This window comes from Urocitellus parryii, chromosome X (genome assembly GCF_045843805.1).
Source record: "Urocitellus parryii isolate mUroPar1 chromosome X, mUroPar1.hap1, whole genome shotgun sequence".
Taxonomy (NCBI): domain Eukaryota; kingdom Metazoa; phylum Chordata; class Mammalia; order Rodentia; family Sciuridae; genus Urocitellus; species Urocitellus parryii.
In genome coordinates this window covers 44,995,364-45,014,588 of record NC_135547.1, presented here as the reverse complement: position 1 = coordinate 45,014,588, position 19,225 = coordinate 44,995,364, and the positions used below count along the sequence as shown (strand labels likewise).

Genomic DNA, 19,225 nt, shown 5'->3' with positions numbered 1-19,225 from the left:
TGTGCTCTGGACCCTGCTTTCCTTACTACTCTCATCTGGAGCCATTCTTCTCGCATTCACTCTGCTCCAGTGGCCTTCTTCCATCCCAAATGGGCCAAGCTACATCAAACCACAGAAATTCTGAACATGCTCTCACCGATGCCTGCATTGCTTTCTCCTCTTGCCATTAAAATGTAATTTCTCAAAGGGGATTTCTGGGCCCTCCTCCAATCTATATCTCCAAATGTTGTTCTCTAGGATGCTTGACTCCACTCCATATAATCCATTTGAACAAAAGTGCTTGACAAAAAAGGAGAAATCAAGTAAAGAAAATGGCAGAGTAGCAGAGTAAATATTCAGTCTAGATACCATGCTCCCATTAACCTGGCTCCCTGGTGTAATCCACCTTAGTAGGTGAGGAAAGGAAAGAGGAAATGATTCATTCGAGATGCTGTCAACAGTGAGGGCTCAGGCACTAAGATTTGGTCAGAGTTTCTGAATCTTCTTTCAGTGTCCCTTCCCAAAGACCCACAGTCATCAAGTGCCTCATTTTTCTGGAGCTCCAAGAAGATACTGACTCTTAGGTTATGGACCCACCTGAATTACTGAACTCAAGAAAGCGACAAAGAAGATACAAGCATTCAATAGGAAAGACTAATCTTTTTTCTCTTTCTCCTCTCCATCATAAAACTCATTCTAAAGCATTCTTTTTTAAGTTCTGTTTTATTTTTACTTGGCAGATAATAATTGTGGAATATAATGTAATATTTCCATACAAGTATACAATGTGTCTTGATCAGATCAGAATAATTGTCATATTCACCAACTCAATTTTATCATTTCCTTGTGAGAACATTCAAAATCCTCTCTTCTTGCTATTTATAGATATGCAATATATTACACAACAGAACTCCAGAACATTGAACTAATTGGTCACTTTCCACAGCATTCTTTATCACAGAAATGACCTTGAACCTGTCATATAATATGTATTATTGTATTTATTTTCCTGATTCTTTCAACTTTCCCAAAATGCTAAGACACAGTGATGATCTTGAGGTTAAAATAATATTTCTCAGGCTGGGGTTGTAGCTCAGTGGTGGAGCGCCTGCCTCACACATGTGAGGCACTAAGTTTGATCCTCTGCATCACATAAAAATTTAAAAATATCAAATAAAGGTATTGTGTCCATCTATGACTTAAAACATTTATAAAAAATAAAAAAATAGGGCTGGGGATGTGGCTCAAGCGGTAGCGCGCTCGCCTGGCATGTGTGTGGCCCGGGTTCCATCCTCAGCACCACATACAAACAAAGATGTTGTGTCTGCCGAAATCTAAAAAATAAATATTAAAAAATTCTCTCTCCCTCTCTCTCTCTCTTTTAAAAAAATAAAAATAAATAATATTTCTCTTAGAAAGAATAAAGAGAAAACAAACATATACTGCCTATGTGTTCTAGATATTCTATTTAGTTAGTATCATATTTTGCAGATTATAAGAACAAGGCACTAAGAGGCTAATTATGGGTTTCAAAATCACACAGTTACTAAAAGAAACAGCTGCTATCATAATTGCCATGTGTTTGACTCAAAGACCTGTGTATGGAACCAAGCACAGAGCCTCCTGTTTCAATATAAAAAGTGGAACAATAGGACCTCCTATACACAAATGATTGAATATGATCTGGTACATCAACTTTGCAAAGAATTTTGGTTATGTTTATCTGGTAACGCCTCAAATGGATCCACAGTTATATATCCAGAACAGATGTGCACAAGATCTGTATAAGAAAGACCTCTGCACCACCTTTTTTAAACATCACAAATTTGAAGACAACTGAAATACCCACAAACAGATCATTCTGGATAAATAAATCATACTCCAATCATGCAGTTGAATACAATATATCAGTAAAAATGAATAAACTAAAGCTGCAGCTATTAAAATATAGATGAATCTTAGAAACAAAATCTACATCTAAAAAACAAATATTTTAAAAAACTACAAGTTACACAGTATCATCTATTTAAATAGGTTTACATATACTTGTAGACTTTTTTATGAAGTGTTATTAATACATAGATATTTAGAATCTATTCCAGACTTACATAATCTTTTCACTTGATATTCTCTTGCTATATATTATTACTGAATGTTAAATATACTCATGGTAAGTTATGTTCCTGAATTATTATATCTCAAGATATTTCCTTTATAAAATGTTAATCTATTTTTTTGTAAAACTACATAACATTCACTGTTACCAAAATTAGGCATAATAATTATCATTTATACACATTTTGTCTTAAATTTTGTGGATTGGTTTTATTGCATTTATTGCTGCAGAAACAAATTTCCTGTCATTTGCTTTATTCTTCTTATAAAATCATCAGTAATTTTAATTTAGAAAATTACTATCAATAAATTAACCACAGTCATTTTTAACTCTCTGTCACCTTACAAATAGTTTTTGCTTTACTCTAATGCTTGCCTGAAGACTCCACAATCAGCAACAGGCAAATTTGTGCCTTCAATAAGCTAGGACTGTCTTAGAGCCCTGTGGAAATGGATGTCACACAAATAGCAGGTTGACAGATTTGGCCAGTAAAGAAACAATGGGTTTCTTTTGGATTCAGAGAGTGTTTTACTTTTATAGACAATAGCTCTGTGGTAAGATGCTTCATTAGCATATGCAAGGTCCCTGGGTTTAATCCTCAGTAGTGCCATAAAAATACAGAATAAAAATAAAAGGATAAGTAGCCAAAGGTAATACCCTTTGGCTCAAATGCCAAATACTCTTGTCCTTTGCATTGGGCAAAACAAAAGAGGCCAAATAACCGCAACATGGATGATAGGATATTCTGTTTCTGACTAGTCAAGTTTGTCCCTCACCTAGAGTTTTATAACCTGCAGCTGTACCCCAAATGAATGAGGCAGAAAAAATCACACCTCATCAGAACTCAAGAGGCAATTAGAAACTCTCATGACTGAATCAAGTGAGAAATGGTGTGGTGATAGCTGCACAGAAAAATGCCATGCTCTCGTGCTCTAGGAGGACCAAGAGGCACTCTTCCAAGATTTGAATGAGCAGTGGTTCAAGCCTTGGCTGGATGGCCTATGCTGATACATGCAAAGTTATTAGAGTGCTGAAAAGGAGTTATTTCCCCCCAAAGGAACTATGCTACTCATGTCAGCTCACAGACACTTGAAAGGACAAATTCATGGGTATTGGCTTCTGAAGTCACTAATGGACCACAGACTTGCAGAATTCTTTTTAGTTGAGAAGCAGATGCACTTGGGAAATTGCTAACCCAAAATCCAGCAGAGCAAGAATTAACTCCACAGGATTGAACAACCTGATGAAGAATTATTGTATGGTGGTTTGGGGAATATTGTTGATGTTTTAATCTTCTATATTCTGGATGTAAAATGCAGCTCTGTCTTTCTTATACTATATTGAACCCATAAGACTTTAGTAAACTTGGCATCTGTAAACTGAAATGAAAAATTTGAAAATTAGATTTGTTCTCATTGCCTTTCCTCCCTCTGTAAAATTAAAAAAAAATTGAATTGGGTATTTTTATTTTTCATGGAAATATAATTATCTGTACAGATTCCATAATAATCTGTCCTCCATTCTACCAGGATTAATTGGCAAACTTGTTTATGCAACTAAGATCTTCCCCACAATGTCATATTTGAGAATGATACTCATTAAAACAGGCATAGTCAGCTACAGTTAGAGAATTAAAGTTGACATTAGAGGACCCACTGAGGAAAACTGGCTTGGTACTAGGTTTACATGGTCCCCACATATAAGCAAGAAAGTATGGTCATTGTTGACAGGATAGGAACACTGAGATAGTTTGGAAACCTTAAGAAGAAACAATTGACCAAATTACATATATTGTAGTGAATTATGGTGGGACAGTTTCTTGGCTTTCCTTTGTAGTCCTGAGATAAGCAAATAATAAGAGGCTTTCAAACATCCAATGTGAAAAACCTACAGCTAACATAATAATCAATGGAGAAAGCCTGGTTTTTTTTCCCTTTAAGATCAGAAAGAAGACATTTGCATTCAAATTTGTATTGGAAATTACATCCAGAACAATTAGAGAAGAGACAGAAATTAAAATGCGTCCAAATTGGAAATGAAGATGTAAAATTATCTCTGTTTTCAGGAAAAATGATCTAATCTAATAATGAGAAAAATCTAAGGATTCCATTAAAATGGGGCTGGGAGTGTAGCTCTGTGGCAAGACAGAAGCTTAGCATGCATGAGGCCCCTGAGTCTTGTCTCTAGTGCGTGCACGCATGGGAGGTGGGGGTGGGGGTGGGCGCACACACACACACACATACACACACACACACACAGAAAATATCCCATAAAAGAAATGCTGGATGGGTGTGGTGGAGCACACCCAAACTATTTGGGAGGCTGAACCAGCAGGATGGCCAGGTTTGAGACCAGTGTAAGCAATTTTACCAAGACTCCATTTCAAAATAAAAAAATAAAATGGACTTGGAATGTGGATCAGTAGTACAGTGTCCTTGGGTTCAATCTGCAATATCTCCCCCCAAAAAACATTGGGACTAATAAATTAAAGAAATTAAAGATACAAAATAAACACATAAACATGAGTCGTATTTATATACACTAACAATATAAAATTTGAAAAGGATATTAAGATAACATTTCCACTTACAATAGCATCAGAAAGAATAAAATAGTTAGGAATACACTTAACCAAGGTGACAATATACATCTACACTAAAAACTACAAAATGTTTTGGAAGAAACTATTTCACATTTATTTTAAATGTTCTTGGAAGAAATGTTTTGGAAGAAACAGAAAGAAATTGAAGACATCCCATAATTACAGATTGAAAGATAATATAAAGATATAAGTACTAACCAACAGGATACATAGATTCAATGCAATTCCTATCAAAATCTCAAAGACATTTTTCATAAAAAGAAAAATTCATCCTAAAATTCATATGGAATCTCAAGGGATCCTCAGAAACCAAAATAATCTTGAGAAAAAAATTAGAGGTCTCATTCTTCCTGGTTTCAAAACTTTTTACAAATCTAGTTATCAAAATAGTGTGGTACTGGCATAAAAAACAGAAATACAGATAAGTGGAATAGAATAGACCATCCAGAAATAAGCTTTCACACATATGATCAATTTATTTTTGATGAGGATGCCAAGATTATTCAATGGATTAAGGACAGTATTTTTAACAAATGTGTTTGGAAAACTGGATATCCACAGGCTGAAGAATAAAGTTAGACCTTTCCCTTACAGGATATGCAAAAATGAATTCAAAATAGATCAAAGACCAAAATGTAAAAGCTAAGACTATAAAACTCTTAGAAGAAAACCTAGGAGAAGGGGGGATAGGAAGGGCAGCAGAATAGAATAGACATTATGATTGCTGTGTGTATAAGGTGACTCTATGATCAGTGTGATTCTGCAATCTGTACAATTAGAAAAATGAGAAATTATACCCCAATGAATTAAATGTATGAATTGCCAAGATCATTGTAATGTCATGTGTAGCTAATAAAAAATTAAATTAAATTATATAAAAAAAGAAAACCTAGGAGAGAAGATTCATGACATTGAATTTGGCAATGAATTCTTGGGTATGATACCAAAAACATAGGCAATGAAAGGTAAAATAGATAAATTGGACTTCATCTAAATGAAAAGCTTTTATTCATCAAAGGACACTATTAGCTGAGTGAAAAAACAACTCATTCTTGGAACAATGATGCATGCTTCTAATCCAAGTTATCAGGAGGCTGAGGAGGGAGGATCACAAGTCAAGGTTAGCCTCAGCAACTTAGCAAGACCCTGTCTCAAAATAAAATTTTCAAAAAAGTGGTGGGGATGTAGCTTAGTGTTCCTGGGTTCAATCACCTGTACAACACACACACACACACACACACACACACACACACACACACACAGGTAAAAAACATGAATGGCTATTTCTCTGAAGAATATATAATTATAGCCAATAAGCACATGTAAAGATGTTCAACATCAATAATCATTAGGGAAATGCAAATCAAAACCACAATGAGATACCAGATCATACCCATTAGAATGGCTAATATAAAAAAAAACAGAAAATTATATATGTTGGAAGGATGTGGCAAAATTAGAACCCTAGCACATTATTGATGGGAATGTAAAATGGTGCAACAACTATAGAAAACCACATGAAAATTTCAAAGAAAAATAAACATATAAATAGTATAGGATCCACCAAGTCTACTTCTAAATACATACATTAAAGTATTAAAAGCAGGGGCTTGAATAGATATTGTATGCCAATATTCACAGCAGCATTATTCTCAACAACCAAACTGTGGAAATAACCCACGTGCATATAAAGGGATAAAATGGATAAACAAAACGTAGTATATACATATAATGGAGTATTATTCAGCTTTTTAAAAGGGAATAAAATTCTGATACATGCTACAACTTGGATGAAATTTAATAATACTATGCTAAATAAAATAAACCAGACACAAAAGGATAAGTACTCTATTGTTCACATCAATAGACTTAAAGATAAGAATCAAATGATCATCTCAATAGACACAGAAAAAGCATTTGACAAAATACAACACCCCTTCATGTTCAAAATGCTAGAAAAAAATAGGAATAACAGGAACATGTCTCAAAATCAATAAGGCTATCTATGCTAAGCCCCAGGCCAACATCATTCTAAATGGAGAAAAACTGAATGCATTCTTTCTAAAAACTGGAACAAGACAGGGAGGCCCTCTTTCACCACTTCTATTTAACATAGTTCTTGAAACACTGGCCAAAGCAATTAGACAGACAAAAGAAATTAAAGGGATACACATAGGAAAAGAAGAACTCAAATTGTCACTATTTGCTGATGATATGGTTCTATACCTAGAAGACCCTAAAAGTTCCACTAGAAAACTTCTAGAACTAGTAAATGAATTCAGCAAAGTAGCAGGATATAAAATCAACACCCACAAATCAAATGCATTTCTGTATATCAGTGACAAATCCTCAGAAAGGAAAATGAGGAAAACTACTCCATTTACAATAGCCTCAAAACAATAAAATAAAATACTTGGGAATCAATGAAAAAGGTGAAAGATCTATATGATGAAAATTACAGAACCCGAGAAGGGCAATAGCTGGGTCAAATGGTGGTTCCATTCCCAGCTTTCCCAGAAAGAAATCAAAGAAGACCTTAGAAGATGGAAAGATCTACCTTGCTCTTGGATAGGAAGAATTAATATTATCAAAATGACCATACTACCAAAAATACTATAGAGATATTATGCAGTTGCAATTAAAATCTCAATGACATTCCTCATAGAAATAGAAAAAGCAGTCATGTTTGACTCCATTTATATGAGATATGTAGAGTAGTCAAATTAATGAAGTATAACTGTGGTTATCAGGAGCTGGAGAGAGGGAGTTTGGGAAGTTATTGTTTAATGGATAGAGTTTCAGTTTGGGAAGATTAAAAATCTGGAGATAGGTGTTGGTAATGTTTGCACAACAGTGCTAATATATTTAATGTCACTATACTGTACACCAAAAATTGGCTTACATGGCCAATTTTAAATCATGTATATTTTATCACAATAAGAAGTATGATTGTAATGAAAACTCTCTGCAAAGAAAATTAAGAAGAGCTACATAGTAAATTAGCATTTCCAATTCATTTATGTAAATAATCAATGCAAATCTAATGGGTTCAACCTTATTTTGTGGTCAGGAATAACTGTTCTTTGAAATTAATGTTTATCAGAAATGGAGAGGGATGGGGTTGTAGCTCAGTGATGGAGTGCTTGCCTAGCATGTATAAGGCACTAGGCTTGATCCTCAGCACCACATATAAAAATAAAGGTATTGTGTCCATCTACAATTAAAAATATTTTTTAAAGAAATGGAGACTAGGGACTGGGGTTGTGGCTCAGTGGTAGAGTGCTCATCTTGCATGGAGGAGGCACTGGGTTTGATTCTCAACATTACATAAAAATAAATAAAATAAAGGTATTGTGTCCATCTACAACTAAAAAAATACTTTTTAAAACTTTTTTTAAATGGAGAGACTGGGGCTGGGGTTATGGCTCAGTGGTAGAGCACTTGTCAAGCATGCATGAGGCACTGGGTTCAATCCCTGGCACCACATAAAAATAAACAAATAAAATAAAGGTATGTGTCTATCTACAACTAAATTTTTTTTAAATGGAGAGACTAAGCCAGGCACTATGGTGCATGCCTGTAATCCCAGTGACAAGGTAGGGTGAGGCAGGAGGATCCCAGCCTCAGCAACTTAGTGAGACTCTCAGAAACTTAGTAAGACTGCATCTCAAAATAAAAACTAAAAAGAGTTGGGGATATAGCTCAGTGGTACAGCACTCATGGGTTCAATCCCCAGTACTTAAAAAAAAGGAGACTATAGATTAAAAGTGTTTTTCAATGGAAAATTATGTGTTATTTATAGAACACCCTCCTAGATGTAGGATTATGATTCTATGAGGACTATCTTATAACTCTGTAAGAGGTAAATTAGAGAATTGGAAATAACCCTTGTCTATAAAAATGCAAATAAATATTGTTTGTCAACAGGAGAAAGGGATGCCCCTCCCTTCTGCTGGGGAAAAACAACTCTAAGAAAGGGGCTAATTATTTTCAGTTTAAAAACAAGGGAGTTTTAAATTTTCATGTGGTCTTATCTGCCAATGTTTACTATACTAGATATCAAAACTGAGAAATTTTGATATATTTATTATTTTAATTCATTTAAAGCCTACAACACAATATTCATTTCATCACATAAAACTGTATTGCACATTCACATGAAAAATATATTTTCAAAAACAGTCATGATTTTTTTTAAATTGAAAATATATTTCATATCTATCTTAATAGAAGTTTGTTGGATTCTTATATCAGTTCGTGCACTTAATCTGTTGCCATACCATACATAATATGTGTCTGGCAAATGTCACCATACAGCTGTGAATTAATTAGAGTAGAAAAGGTAAATTTGACATTGTCTTACAGATCCCATGAAAGTTCACCAAGAAAAATAACCAAAAGAAATTACTCTTTAGTAAAGTAGTATAATGTAACATTATCAAGCAAAACCTAATTTTTAAGCAAATGGGTTTATAGCTCTACTAAATTTGATATTATTTAGTTTGTTATACAAATATTTTAAAATTATCAGTAGACCACAATTCAATAACTAAATTGCGTCAATTTTACTGGAATAATTTTTTTTTTCAGAAAAACTATGTGGCTCGGAAAAGAGTCATTGGTTTGGACACAGCATGCTCTCCCTGGGCAGCAGGATCTCCAGAGATACAGGCTGTCTGTATTTCTGGAGATGATGGTTGAGCACTTGGTCTGGTGGGTCAGGTGGCTACCCTTGTTGGTGATGCACTGAAGATGCCAATAAGAAAATAGTTCATGATATACATAACATCTAATGAAATGCAAAATGAGGGTGAACCTGCATCAGAAACTTTTAGATATAGATGGAGTAACTTGTCTTGGCAGCATCTTTTCACATCCTCCCCTTCCTTTTTTTTTTTTTAATGTCTAATTGTCTAATGCCTTTCTTAATCTCCCCCTTTTTGATACTGGATATTTAATCCAGGGGTGCTTAACCACAAAGCAACATCCCCAGCCATTTTTTATTTTTATTTTTTTTTTAGTTTTGAGACAATGTCTCGCTATGTTGCTTAGGGCATTTCTAGGTTGCTGAAGGTGGCTTTGAACTGTTGATCCTCTTGCCTCAGTCTCCTGAGCCACTGGGATTACAGGCATGTGCCACTGTGCCCAGCTCTTAAAGCATTTCTTTTTCTTTAAATATTTATTTTTTAGTTGTAGTTGGACACAATACCTTTATTTTATTTATTTATTTTTATGTGGTACTGAGGATCAAACCTAGGGCCTTGCGCGTGCTAGGCAAGAGCTCTACTGCTGAACCACAGCCCCAGCCCTTAAAGCACTTCTTGATAAAGACAGATTTAGAAGAATGGTCAGCCATGATGGACATATTTTTCAGTAGCTTGGAATTAAAGGGGATGCTGATTGGTGAAAGAGTGTTGCTCATTTATAGGCCCTGTAGTCAATCAAAGTCTTGCATACAATGTCTGATTGCATGAAATGCAATGAAGCCATTATCCAATTAGAAGGCTTGGAGTATTCAAGCATACTGAAAGCTTCCTGTAGGCTCTATCATGAGCACTTTGAAAATGCCATCTACAGTACTTAAATTGCAGAAATTTTAGCTGCAACTCCTTGAGAGAATCTGACCTCCTTAACCATGGTCCATGATGCCCAGAGAAATGACACTGGCACCATTTGGTTATTTGTCGAACAACACAGACTCTAATGTCATCCAGGGTTAAGCCACTCTGGCTTAAGCAGGAACTCTCTGATATGGAGGAGGAACTCCTGGAAAACAAGAGGCTTGGCTGACCGGCCACTGCTTCCAATTCTGATAAAAAACCTCAGTCATCAGAAAAAGGGGAAAATGGTGAAATCAGTCTCTGAACACAGAACACAAACAAAATAGGTTTATTAAAATGTAAAATATCCTTAAACATTAAAAGAGTTTAAAATTGTTTCCTTCACAACAATCTTAGGTCCTAGGGAATAGAAAACCCTAAACCATATAATTTGTGAACAAATGTTAGAGTATAAGAGCTCTTGGCTAAAAACAAATATTAAATGACACATCTAAGTAGTCTCCTTAGGGAGAAAAAGGGGACAACATGGGAAATATTCAATGTAACAATGATCTGTTTCAAATGTCTATGATAGTATGTCTGAAAATATTGATTAAAATATATGAATATGTGGGGAAAATTAACCAGAGAAATTAAACTCACCTTCTCCCCTAAAAAGGGACTTAAAGACAAAGAAAATGGGAAAAATTGAGGTAATCATTGAGTTACTATCTTAAATGGCCAGGCTTCTAAAAGTACTACATGTCATATCATTAAAGAAGAGGTGTTTTTTTTTCCTGTTAATTAGATGATGTCAGATTATGAGGGAAAAAATCTCACTTTTATTTGAAGAAAATAAAATGTGAAGAAAGCATGCAAGAAGAATCCTGAGCACTCACATTTATAAATAAAGATATTAAAGTCCTATTTAAAATATTAACAATTATGTCTGGAGTCACAATAAAAGATTAACCAAAAAGGACAAATCAAGATCCATCAAAGAATACAAACATGTATTAGTAAAATACAAATAGAATTCATCTGATGAATGTTAAAGGACAACGGAAAGTCTTCAGTTACTCTCAGTACACACTTTAAATTCCTTTGTTAATATGATGAAATGGATAATGTTTGTTTCATGGTGAAATTGTAGCATTTCCATCAACGGAATCAGAACTAAGTGATAATGAGCCCTATCATCAGGATTATTATTTATCATTAACTGGTATATTAGTTTTTTTAATAAAAGGCCTTGAAAAGGATTTATTGCAAAGAAGAACTAAAGAAAACTATCACAAAATCATTTGCAAGTAAATCCCCTAAGGGAGTATCACATGACTGACTCACACATTTGTAATAAAATTTTGTGAAACCAAAGGCTTTTTTCAGAGCCTTGTACGTATCTAGATAAAGAGCTGCCACATGCTTGGAGGAAACAATAATCCATTAAGTCATTTAATTTATATCATACTAATTATTGGTGCTTCAAAGTGCCAATGTGTCAGTATGCTAACACAAATATTTTACTAAAGTTATTCTAACATATTGGTCTTATACAGATTATATTATGTGAAAAGGTATTTTAATATATCAAATCCATTAGGATAGTCATAGTGTTTTGGCCATTTTGGGCCATTAGCAAAAGAAATTAAAAATGCACCATAATTTGGCTGAAAGTGCAGGGGTAATTAAGACAGATGAATCTTTTAAGTAGAGAAAAACATAAGGTTTGATGCTAAAAGACCAAAAGGGCCAATTGATACATCTGATTATTAACCTGGTAGGAAAATGAGGATCAAAGAGACTAAGCGAGCAGTCATGCTTTAATTTTCTGTTTTATGAAAAACATTAAGAGAAACAGCTTTAATGGATGCAAGTAATATATTGAAAACAGAAGCCTGGCAAAAATAGTGTTTTGGAATAAAAAGACCATAAACTTTTTTATATATATAAATATATATTTACTATATAATGGAAACAAACAAATAGTACAGAAACATAAATTTTAAAATGTCAAGAAAAAAATTACCAAGCTCCCTTGACTTTGAAATTACTATTCTATTTCATTCAGATTTATTAAATTCTATTCTTTTCCAGTCTATAATAGATCAATTCTAAAAACACAAATCTTACAATTTTTGGCTGGGCACAGTAGCACATACCTGTAAACCCAGTGACTGGGGAGGCTGAAGCAGGAGGATCACAAGTTTGAAGCCAGCCTCAGCAATTTAGCAAGTCCCTAAGCAACTTAGCAAGACCCTGTCTCAAAATAAATAAAAATAGAGAGGGCTGGGGATGTAGCTCAGTGATAAAGCACCCCCAGGTTCAATCCCCAATGTGCACATGCGCACACATGCACACACAAATCTTTATGACGTGCAACTTGAAATTTTGCATGATTGAACAAGGAGAGAAGCCAATTACAGTAGTTCATGTTCCACTTCCCTCTGGTTCAGTCAATGAAGGACTTGCAGCCCCTGAGCCACAGACATTGCCCAAAGTGTGAGGAGGTGACCCAGGATGATCCAATAAGAGCTTTCATGGGAATGCTCAACCTTTGGTAGAGAAAATTGGTGTGTCATTACCTGTCATTAGATTATTGCTTAATTGTGAAAATCTTTGCTTCCAATAATGGTAATTTAAGCATATGAATCCAGGGCAAATGTGCAACGTAGTAGACATCTCTTGTCTCTTACATCTTAATTAAGAGAATTGGATGTCTTAGTCCATTCATGCTGTTATAGCAAAATACTTAACACTGGGTGATTTTTAAAGAACAAAAATTAATTCTTACAGTTACGAAGGCTGGAAGTGCATGATCATGGTGCCGGCAGTTTTTTGTGTCTGGTGAGATCCCAGTCTTTGCTGTATCCTCACTTGACAGAGGGCAAAAAGGACCTAGTTCTTTTATAATGTTATTCACAACATTCATGAAGCCAGAGCCCTTGTGGACTAATCACCTCCTAGAAGCTCCTTAACATGACTGCATTGGGGACTGTCTAAACATGAATTTTTGAGAAGATACAATTAAAACTGTAGCACATAATAACCAACTAAGAACAAGAAGAAGGCTGGGTATGAAACTCATTGGTAGAGCATTTGCCTGGTGTGCTTTGGGGCCCTAGGTTTGATCCCCAGCACAAGAGCAGTGGGGGTGGACCAGGTGACTTATCCTCCCCTGCATTCAAGCTATTTGGATTTGGATTTTTTTTTCATTTTTGAGCATTTTTGTCTAAAAATAAAACTTACCATGTTATTTTGGCAAGATGAAATGCCAGACACCAGTTTAGTGGTCAATAAAGTAGGGTTATTCCAGATTGATTGTGGTCAGTTATTCCTGGATATGAGAAGAATGAGGATGGTGTCCAGAAGGAGTGTGGTATAGGGAGGAGGAAGCATGAAAAATGCCATTCACCCACATACACTTCATTCCTTCATGTGTGTGTGTGTGTGTGTGTGTGTGTGTGTGTGTGTGTGTCCAGGTCTTGCTATATTACTGAGGTTTCCAATTCCTGCAGTTAAGCAGTCCTCCCACTTCAGCCTCCAAGTACCTGAGACTACAGGTACACGCCACTGTATGTGGCTTACCCTTTTTTTCTTGTTAGGAAGGAATTTAAATATAAATCTCAAATCACTCTCAATTTCTGACCAACCCCTGAGGAGGACATTAATGGAGCATGAAAACATGAAGACTCCTGCTTATTGGGTCATCAATCCTGCCCTTGCATCCAAATAAGGGTTGAAACAGACAAGTTTTGTCCATCATGGCCTCTACTGTTACCATGAAATTCTTTTTCAAAATATTTTTTTTAGTTGTAGTTGGACACAATATCTTTATTTTATTTATTTATTTTTATGTGGTGCTGAGGATCAAACCCAGCATCTCACACATGCTAGGTGAGTGCTCTACCGCTAAGCCACAACCCCAGCCCCCCAAATCAGAATTTAACTGCCTTTGATTCCAAGATTTTCCCATGCAGAGGTGAGTATGTATAACAGTGTCTCCCAGTAAATGAAATTAAGCAGAGAACATATGATTTGGGGTATGAGACAGATAAGTTAGTTCTAAGTCTTCCAAGGTTGACAAACATACCATAAAATTGGGAGTTTAAAAGTAGACCTGTCTTGGGGCTGGGGCTGTAGAGTGCCTGCTTTGCATGTGTGAGGCACTGGGTTCGAGCCTGAGTACCATATGAAAATAAATAAAGACATTGTGTCCAACTACAGCTAAATTTTTTTTAATAAAGTAGACTTGTCTTTAATGCTATAAAATTAAGACAACACACCAGGAGATAGGAGGATGGGAAGTCAGTTCAGCCTTCAAAGACTATGTGATCGTAATAGATTTCAGGAAGACAAAACCAAGAAAAACAAGATCATTAAAATGAAACACACTGAGGCAGGAAAATGATCTGCCCTCCTCTAAGATCCAATTAGAAACTTTCCCAGGTAAGGGCCAAATTTATGTAGGGATAAATCCATACATAAATTACTCATTAGACTAACCTACATTTACCCTTATTTTCTTAGCCTAGTAAAAATCACATGCTGAAGTAGAGACTTAAAGTGGTAGTAAGACACACACTGATTGAGGAAGCATGTTAAAGAAAACCCCAGGCACAGCTAAAACTCTTATTTATATGTATAATGACATTAAGAGACTGGGTCTCTGCCTATCCTGCAGATCCCATAAAAGCTGTAAACCTTCATTTTGTTGTTGGAGTCAGCCTGGGATGACTGTCCCCCATGTGCCACCTCCCTTATGCTCAAGCATAAAAATAAAAAGCCTTGTGTCTGTGCCAATGTGCCTTTTTACCTGATTCATCTGATAGAGAACACCAGAACCCTCAGAGTTGGTAACAGGCAGACCTGATACCTGACCAGGTATTTTGTCACATACCACTGGGAATTTTGTCTTAAAAACAAATAAGATACATAATTATTGTGCTTGTTGAAATAGTTGGCCTGGCATAATGAATTCTATTCCTTCTAGGAACTGAAAGTCCTTTCACAGATGGAATCCTCTCAGAAAAGTGAAGGGACTTACCCAATGTTATATCACTACTGGGCTAGATTGAACACTAAGACCCAGGTTGATCTGAATCTCACTTCAGTGTCTGATCCATCAGACACAGCATTAGCTTTTAGGTGTTTGAACCTGTTAGATGATCATAGAAACTGTGTTTTTCTGCATTAACCTGCTTGATAAGAAATAAGTTAAAATAAATTCAAATGTACTATTCATTTGCATAAATTACCTTAATCTCTACTTGAGTGATTAATTCAAGTGATAATATATAAGTACATTTTTGTTCTCCTAACAAACTCCAATAGCTAGAGGTGTCAGCCATGAGGTTGAGTTTTGAGGGCTGCTTCTGCTTTTCTCTCTGCCTGAATTCTTTCTTGTGTTGTCAAACCAATCTAATTTTGACTCTGCGGGTATATGGTTTTGATGGGCAGGGGGGAGGTAGATGGATTACAATGAAAGTATTAAGTGTTATATTTATCTCATTGTTTGTAGCAGTAATTTATTCATTTATCTTTTAATGCATTAGAAATAAAAACAAAACAACAAAGAAGGAAGACTTCAGGAATGATCTGACCTGAGTTTGTTTCATGGGGAAGCAAGAGGAAGGCCAATTACAAGTGGGGCATCCTGTGTTAACGGTACACATTTGTTATTTTTCTTGTTCGTCAGTGACAAGGAATGGGAAGTCTGGAAGTTCATCAGTATTTAAATCCTGAAGATTGCTACAGAGGCTGTGATTTGGCTGTCTGGACTGCTTGCTGCAAAGGTTGTGGGTTAAAGTTCTATTGTCATATGGTCTGCCCATTATCCCTTATACATTCAGTTTCTCAGGAAGATAAATTAATTATTCTTTTATTCAGCTTCAAATATAGTTTCATTTTTTTATTCATGAGAAAATATTTCTGTGTGTCAGAAAAAGGAGAAGTTTCCATTATTTGGGGAAAATGTCCTAATTTTTTTCTAAAATGCTGTAGTCAACCCTCCATACAATATTTAAGCATTCATTCCATTCAGTTGGCTGGGTTTACATTCTTGCAACGGTATTTAAAAGCAACATTGTCAAGTCTCCTCCCTCAGACCGCCCAAACCCCCCCCCCACACACACACAAAATAAACCCTTGTGGTTTTCATTAAAATTCTTTTTTGACCAACTTCTCAACAAGAGGAAAATGACAAAGGGGTTCAGAGAGGTGAGGGGATACCTGCTCAAGAAAAGTGGGTGGTGAGCAGACGTCAGTTAGTAGGCGGGGTGTGTCGAGCTCCAACTCTGGGGCTGGGAAGTTCACGTGACCTGCCAGTTGTGGTGCCCGCCCTTCTTCCCTTCGGTGTTGCCCGGGAGCCATCCGCTCCTCTCTGGTCTCCTAATTGTTGCTTCAGCTTCTTTCAGGTCAGAGTGAGGGCGTTGCACCCTGCTAACGGGACCCCAGGGTGGGTACCGACGAGGGGAAGGGTGGAGGTGGGGTTTGGGTGACGGGAAATTGGCCCGAGTGTAGATAGAGATGGCAGTGGGAAAACGTTGGCTGAGGGGGAGCTTGCAGCCTGTGGGCAGAGGGTAGAAAAGAGGAATACCCCAAGTATTCTTGCCGGATTTCTAGGCACCTCCTCTGCCCTCCGTCCATTTTGGAGTCTGAGATGGTGGGCCGGTGAAGCGCCCCAGCAGTGAGATAGTGGAAATAACCCCCCTCTACCATTCCGTACGTAGAGGAGAATATTGATCGCGAAGGTGGGAATGCAAGTTGTGTCCAAGGCAGAAGGACACGCAGACCCAAATGTAGTTTGGAAAACATCGTAGTCTGGCGCCCGAGGCTTGAAAAGAAATGGCGGCTGGGGTGCGGGAGCGGGTAGTAGAGGGGAAGGTTGGGTGAGGAGGGCCTAGATTCAGGATAGGGACCCGAGTCCCTGTCAATTCACTGAGACCGCCTTCTCCGCCTCCGCGTCTCCTCTGCAGGTCTGTGCGTCTGTTGTTCCCAGCGCTCGGTGTGGCCTGAAGAGAGGAGCAACCCGCCTAGGATCCTTGCAGGTGATTGCTGGGGTGGAGGGGGGGGGGCAGCACGGACTTGGACCCAGAAGGGGTGAGAGTGCAGAGGACATGGCCTCAGGCAGAGTGTGGAGCCTCACCGCCGGCCCCCACCACATGGAAAACACGCACCTTGATGCATGGAGAAGGTGGCAGGGCTTGCCAGGGAGTGTTGGCTCGCTGTGGGGGTGGAATCTAGGGTAAGCGGTCTTCACAGGCACACTTGGAGGGCCGGGACAGTTTAGGGGAACCCTCAGAAGGGCAAGATGCAATGCCCTATGGACCTGCATCGTCGTCCCACCCCCATCCCCATCCTTCAGTCTCCCAAGTATCCTCTTTGTCTTCTCTTCTCTCTACCTCCACTCCCAGGACAGGAGAGGGAGAGGAAATCGTGTCATGGAAGAACTTTACAGTGAAAATGAAGGAACACCTTCCAACAAAGGAAAGAGGGAAGATGAAGAGCCACAGGATGAGGAAAAGCCAGAAGAAGCCTGTACTCTGAAAGACAAGGAAATGTTAGAAAACGAGGAAAAGACTGCAGATGAGGAAATGCTGAATGACAAGGAAAAGCCAGAGAGTGAGAGAACAGCAAAAGAGGAAGGAAAGCCAGAAAGCAAGAGAAAACCACAAGAGGAGAGAAAGCCAGAGAGTGAAACAAGGGCTGCAGGAAAGCGCCCCGCTGAGGATGACATACCCAGGAAAGCCAAAAGAAAAACCAACAAGGGGCTGGCTCATTACCTTAAAGAGTATAAAGAGTCCATACATGATATGAATTTCAGCAATGAGGATATGATAAGAGAATTTGACAGTATGGCTAAGGTGGAGGATGACATGAGAAAAAGCAGACAGAAATTAGGGAGGCTTTTGTGGATGCAAAGAAATTTAGAGGACCCCTTCTACCCAAGGGGCCCAAGGGAATTCAGGGGTGGCTGCAGGGCCCCACGGAGGGACCTTGAAGACATTCCTTATGTGTAGCATTCCCTAGCAAACATTTTCCAGGTCCTGTGCTTTAATCTTTTACTAATACTTTCCTTTAGGCATCCCTCCTGTTACCAGCAGCCCTTTGACCCACCTGCAACATTCTATGTGTCAGTAGCAGATTTTCATTCACTGCATGGAAAAATGTTTATAGTTCCTTTGTAAATCTAAAAAAAAAAAACTTGCAGAACCCTATATATATGGAATCAACCCACTTATGTAAATCTACAAAAATATTTACATAGTAAACTACGTGGAGAAAACAACTTTAAAGTTGTATTCACTGAACAATTAACTGGTTATTTGTGGTGATTTTCTGTTTTTTTGTTTGTTCATCTGTCCACTGTCTCCTAAAAGAGATTAATGTTGTCATAAAATTAATAAAAGATAAAATCAGGGAAATAATACATAACTAATCAAAAAAACTGTCCAGTAAACTTATAAAGGCAGTGGCGACATTAAAATTCTGTTATCAGGATGTAAAATAATAGACAAAAATTGTGTTACCTCTGGGACTCCATTCTGGAGCAATCTAATGGTTACTACATGTCCATTGTTGTAAAGGACTGTATTGTCATCTATGAAATGGGAATAAAACTTGTCTTCCAGGCTTGTGTACAAAATTAAATAAGGTATTGAGTATGTTGGGCTGGCTCCTACCTTTTCTGCTGCACTAACAGAACCAATACTAACAGATACTTGGTGGAGAACTGAGGGAGGTCTCACAGGTCTCATCCATGTCCAGAATAAATCCAGACAACTGAAAGGTGAGTACCAGTGTCCCCTGGGTAGTGTCATGTCTCCTGGGTTTGTACCTCTTCTCATGGAAACTTAAACCTCCCTAAAGTCCCTTCTGCTGGTGGTGGGCTGGAAATGATTAACTAAAGCAACACGGTGTCCCAACAACAGGGTGGAGAATTCTTCTTTACCTACAACAGAGTCACCTTAACCCAGATGGGTACCC

General features: G+C 37.3%; 1 protein-coding gene across 3 annotated transcripts; it reads left to right on the top strand.

Moving 5' to 3' along the window:
* The first annotated feature begins 16,571 nt into the window (after positions 1-16,571).
* LOC113192692 (uncharacterized) lies at positions 16,572-18,889 on the top strand. Of its 3 annotated transcripts, none has more exons than XM_026402881.2 (3): positions 16,572-16,653; positions 17,215-17,286; positions 17,653-18,889. In XM_026402881.2, the coding sequence occupies exon 3, from the start codon at positions 17,680-17,682 to the stop codon at positions 18,256-18,258; it is 579 nt and encodes a 192-aa protein (XP_026258666.1). In that variant the 5' UTR covers positions 16,572-16,653; positions 17,215-17,286; positions 17,653-17,679; the 3' UTR covers positions 18,259-18,889. The 3 variants fall into 3 exon arrangements, with proteins under 3 accessions (XP_026258666.1, XP_026258664.1, XP_026258663.1); XM_026402879.1 differs by having other exon boundaries at positions 16,608-16,694; positions 17,658-18,889; XM_026402878.1 differs by having other exon boundaries at positions 16,608-16,694.
* Positions 18,890-19,225: the final 336 nt, after the last annotated feature.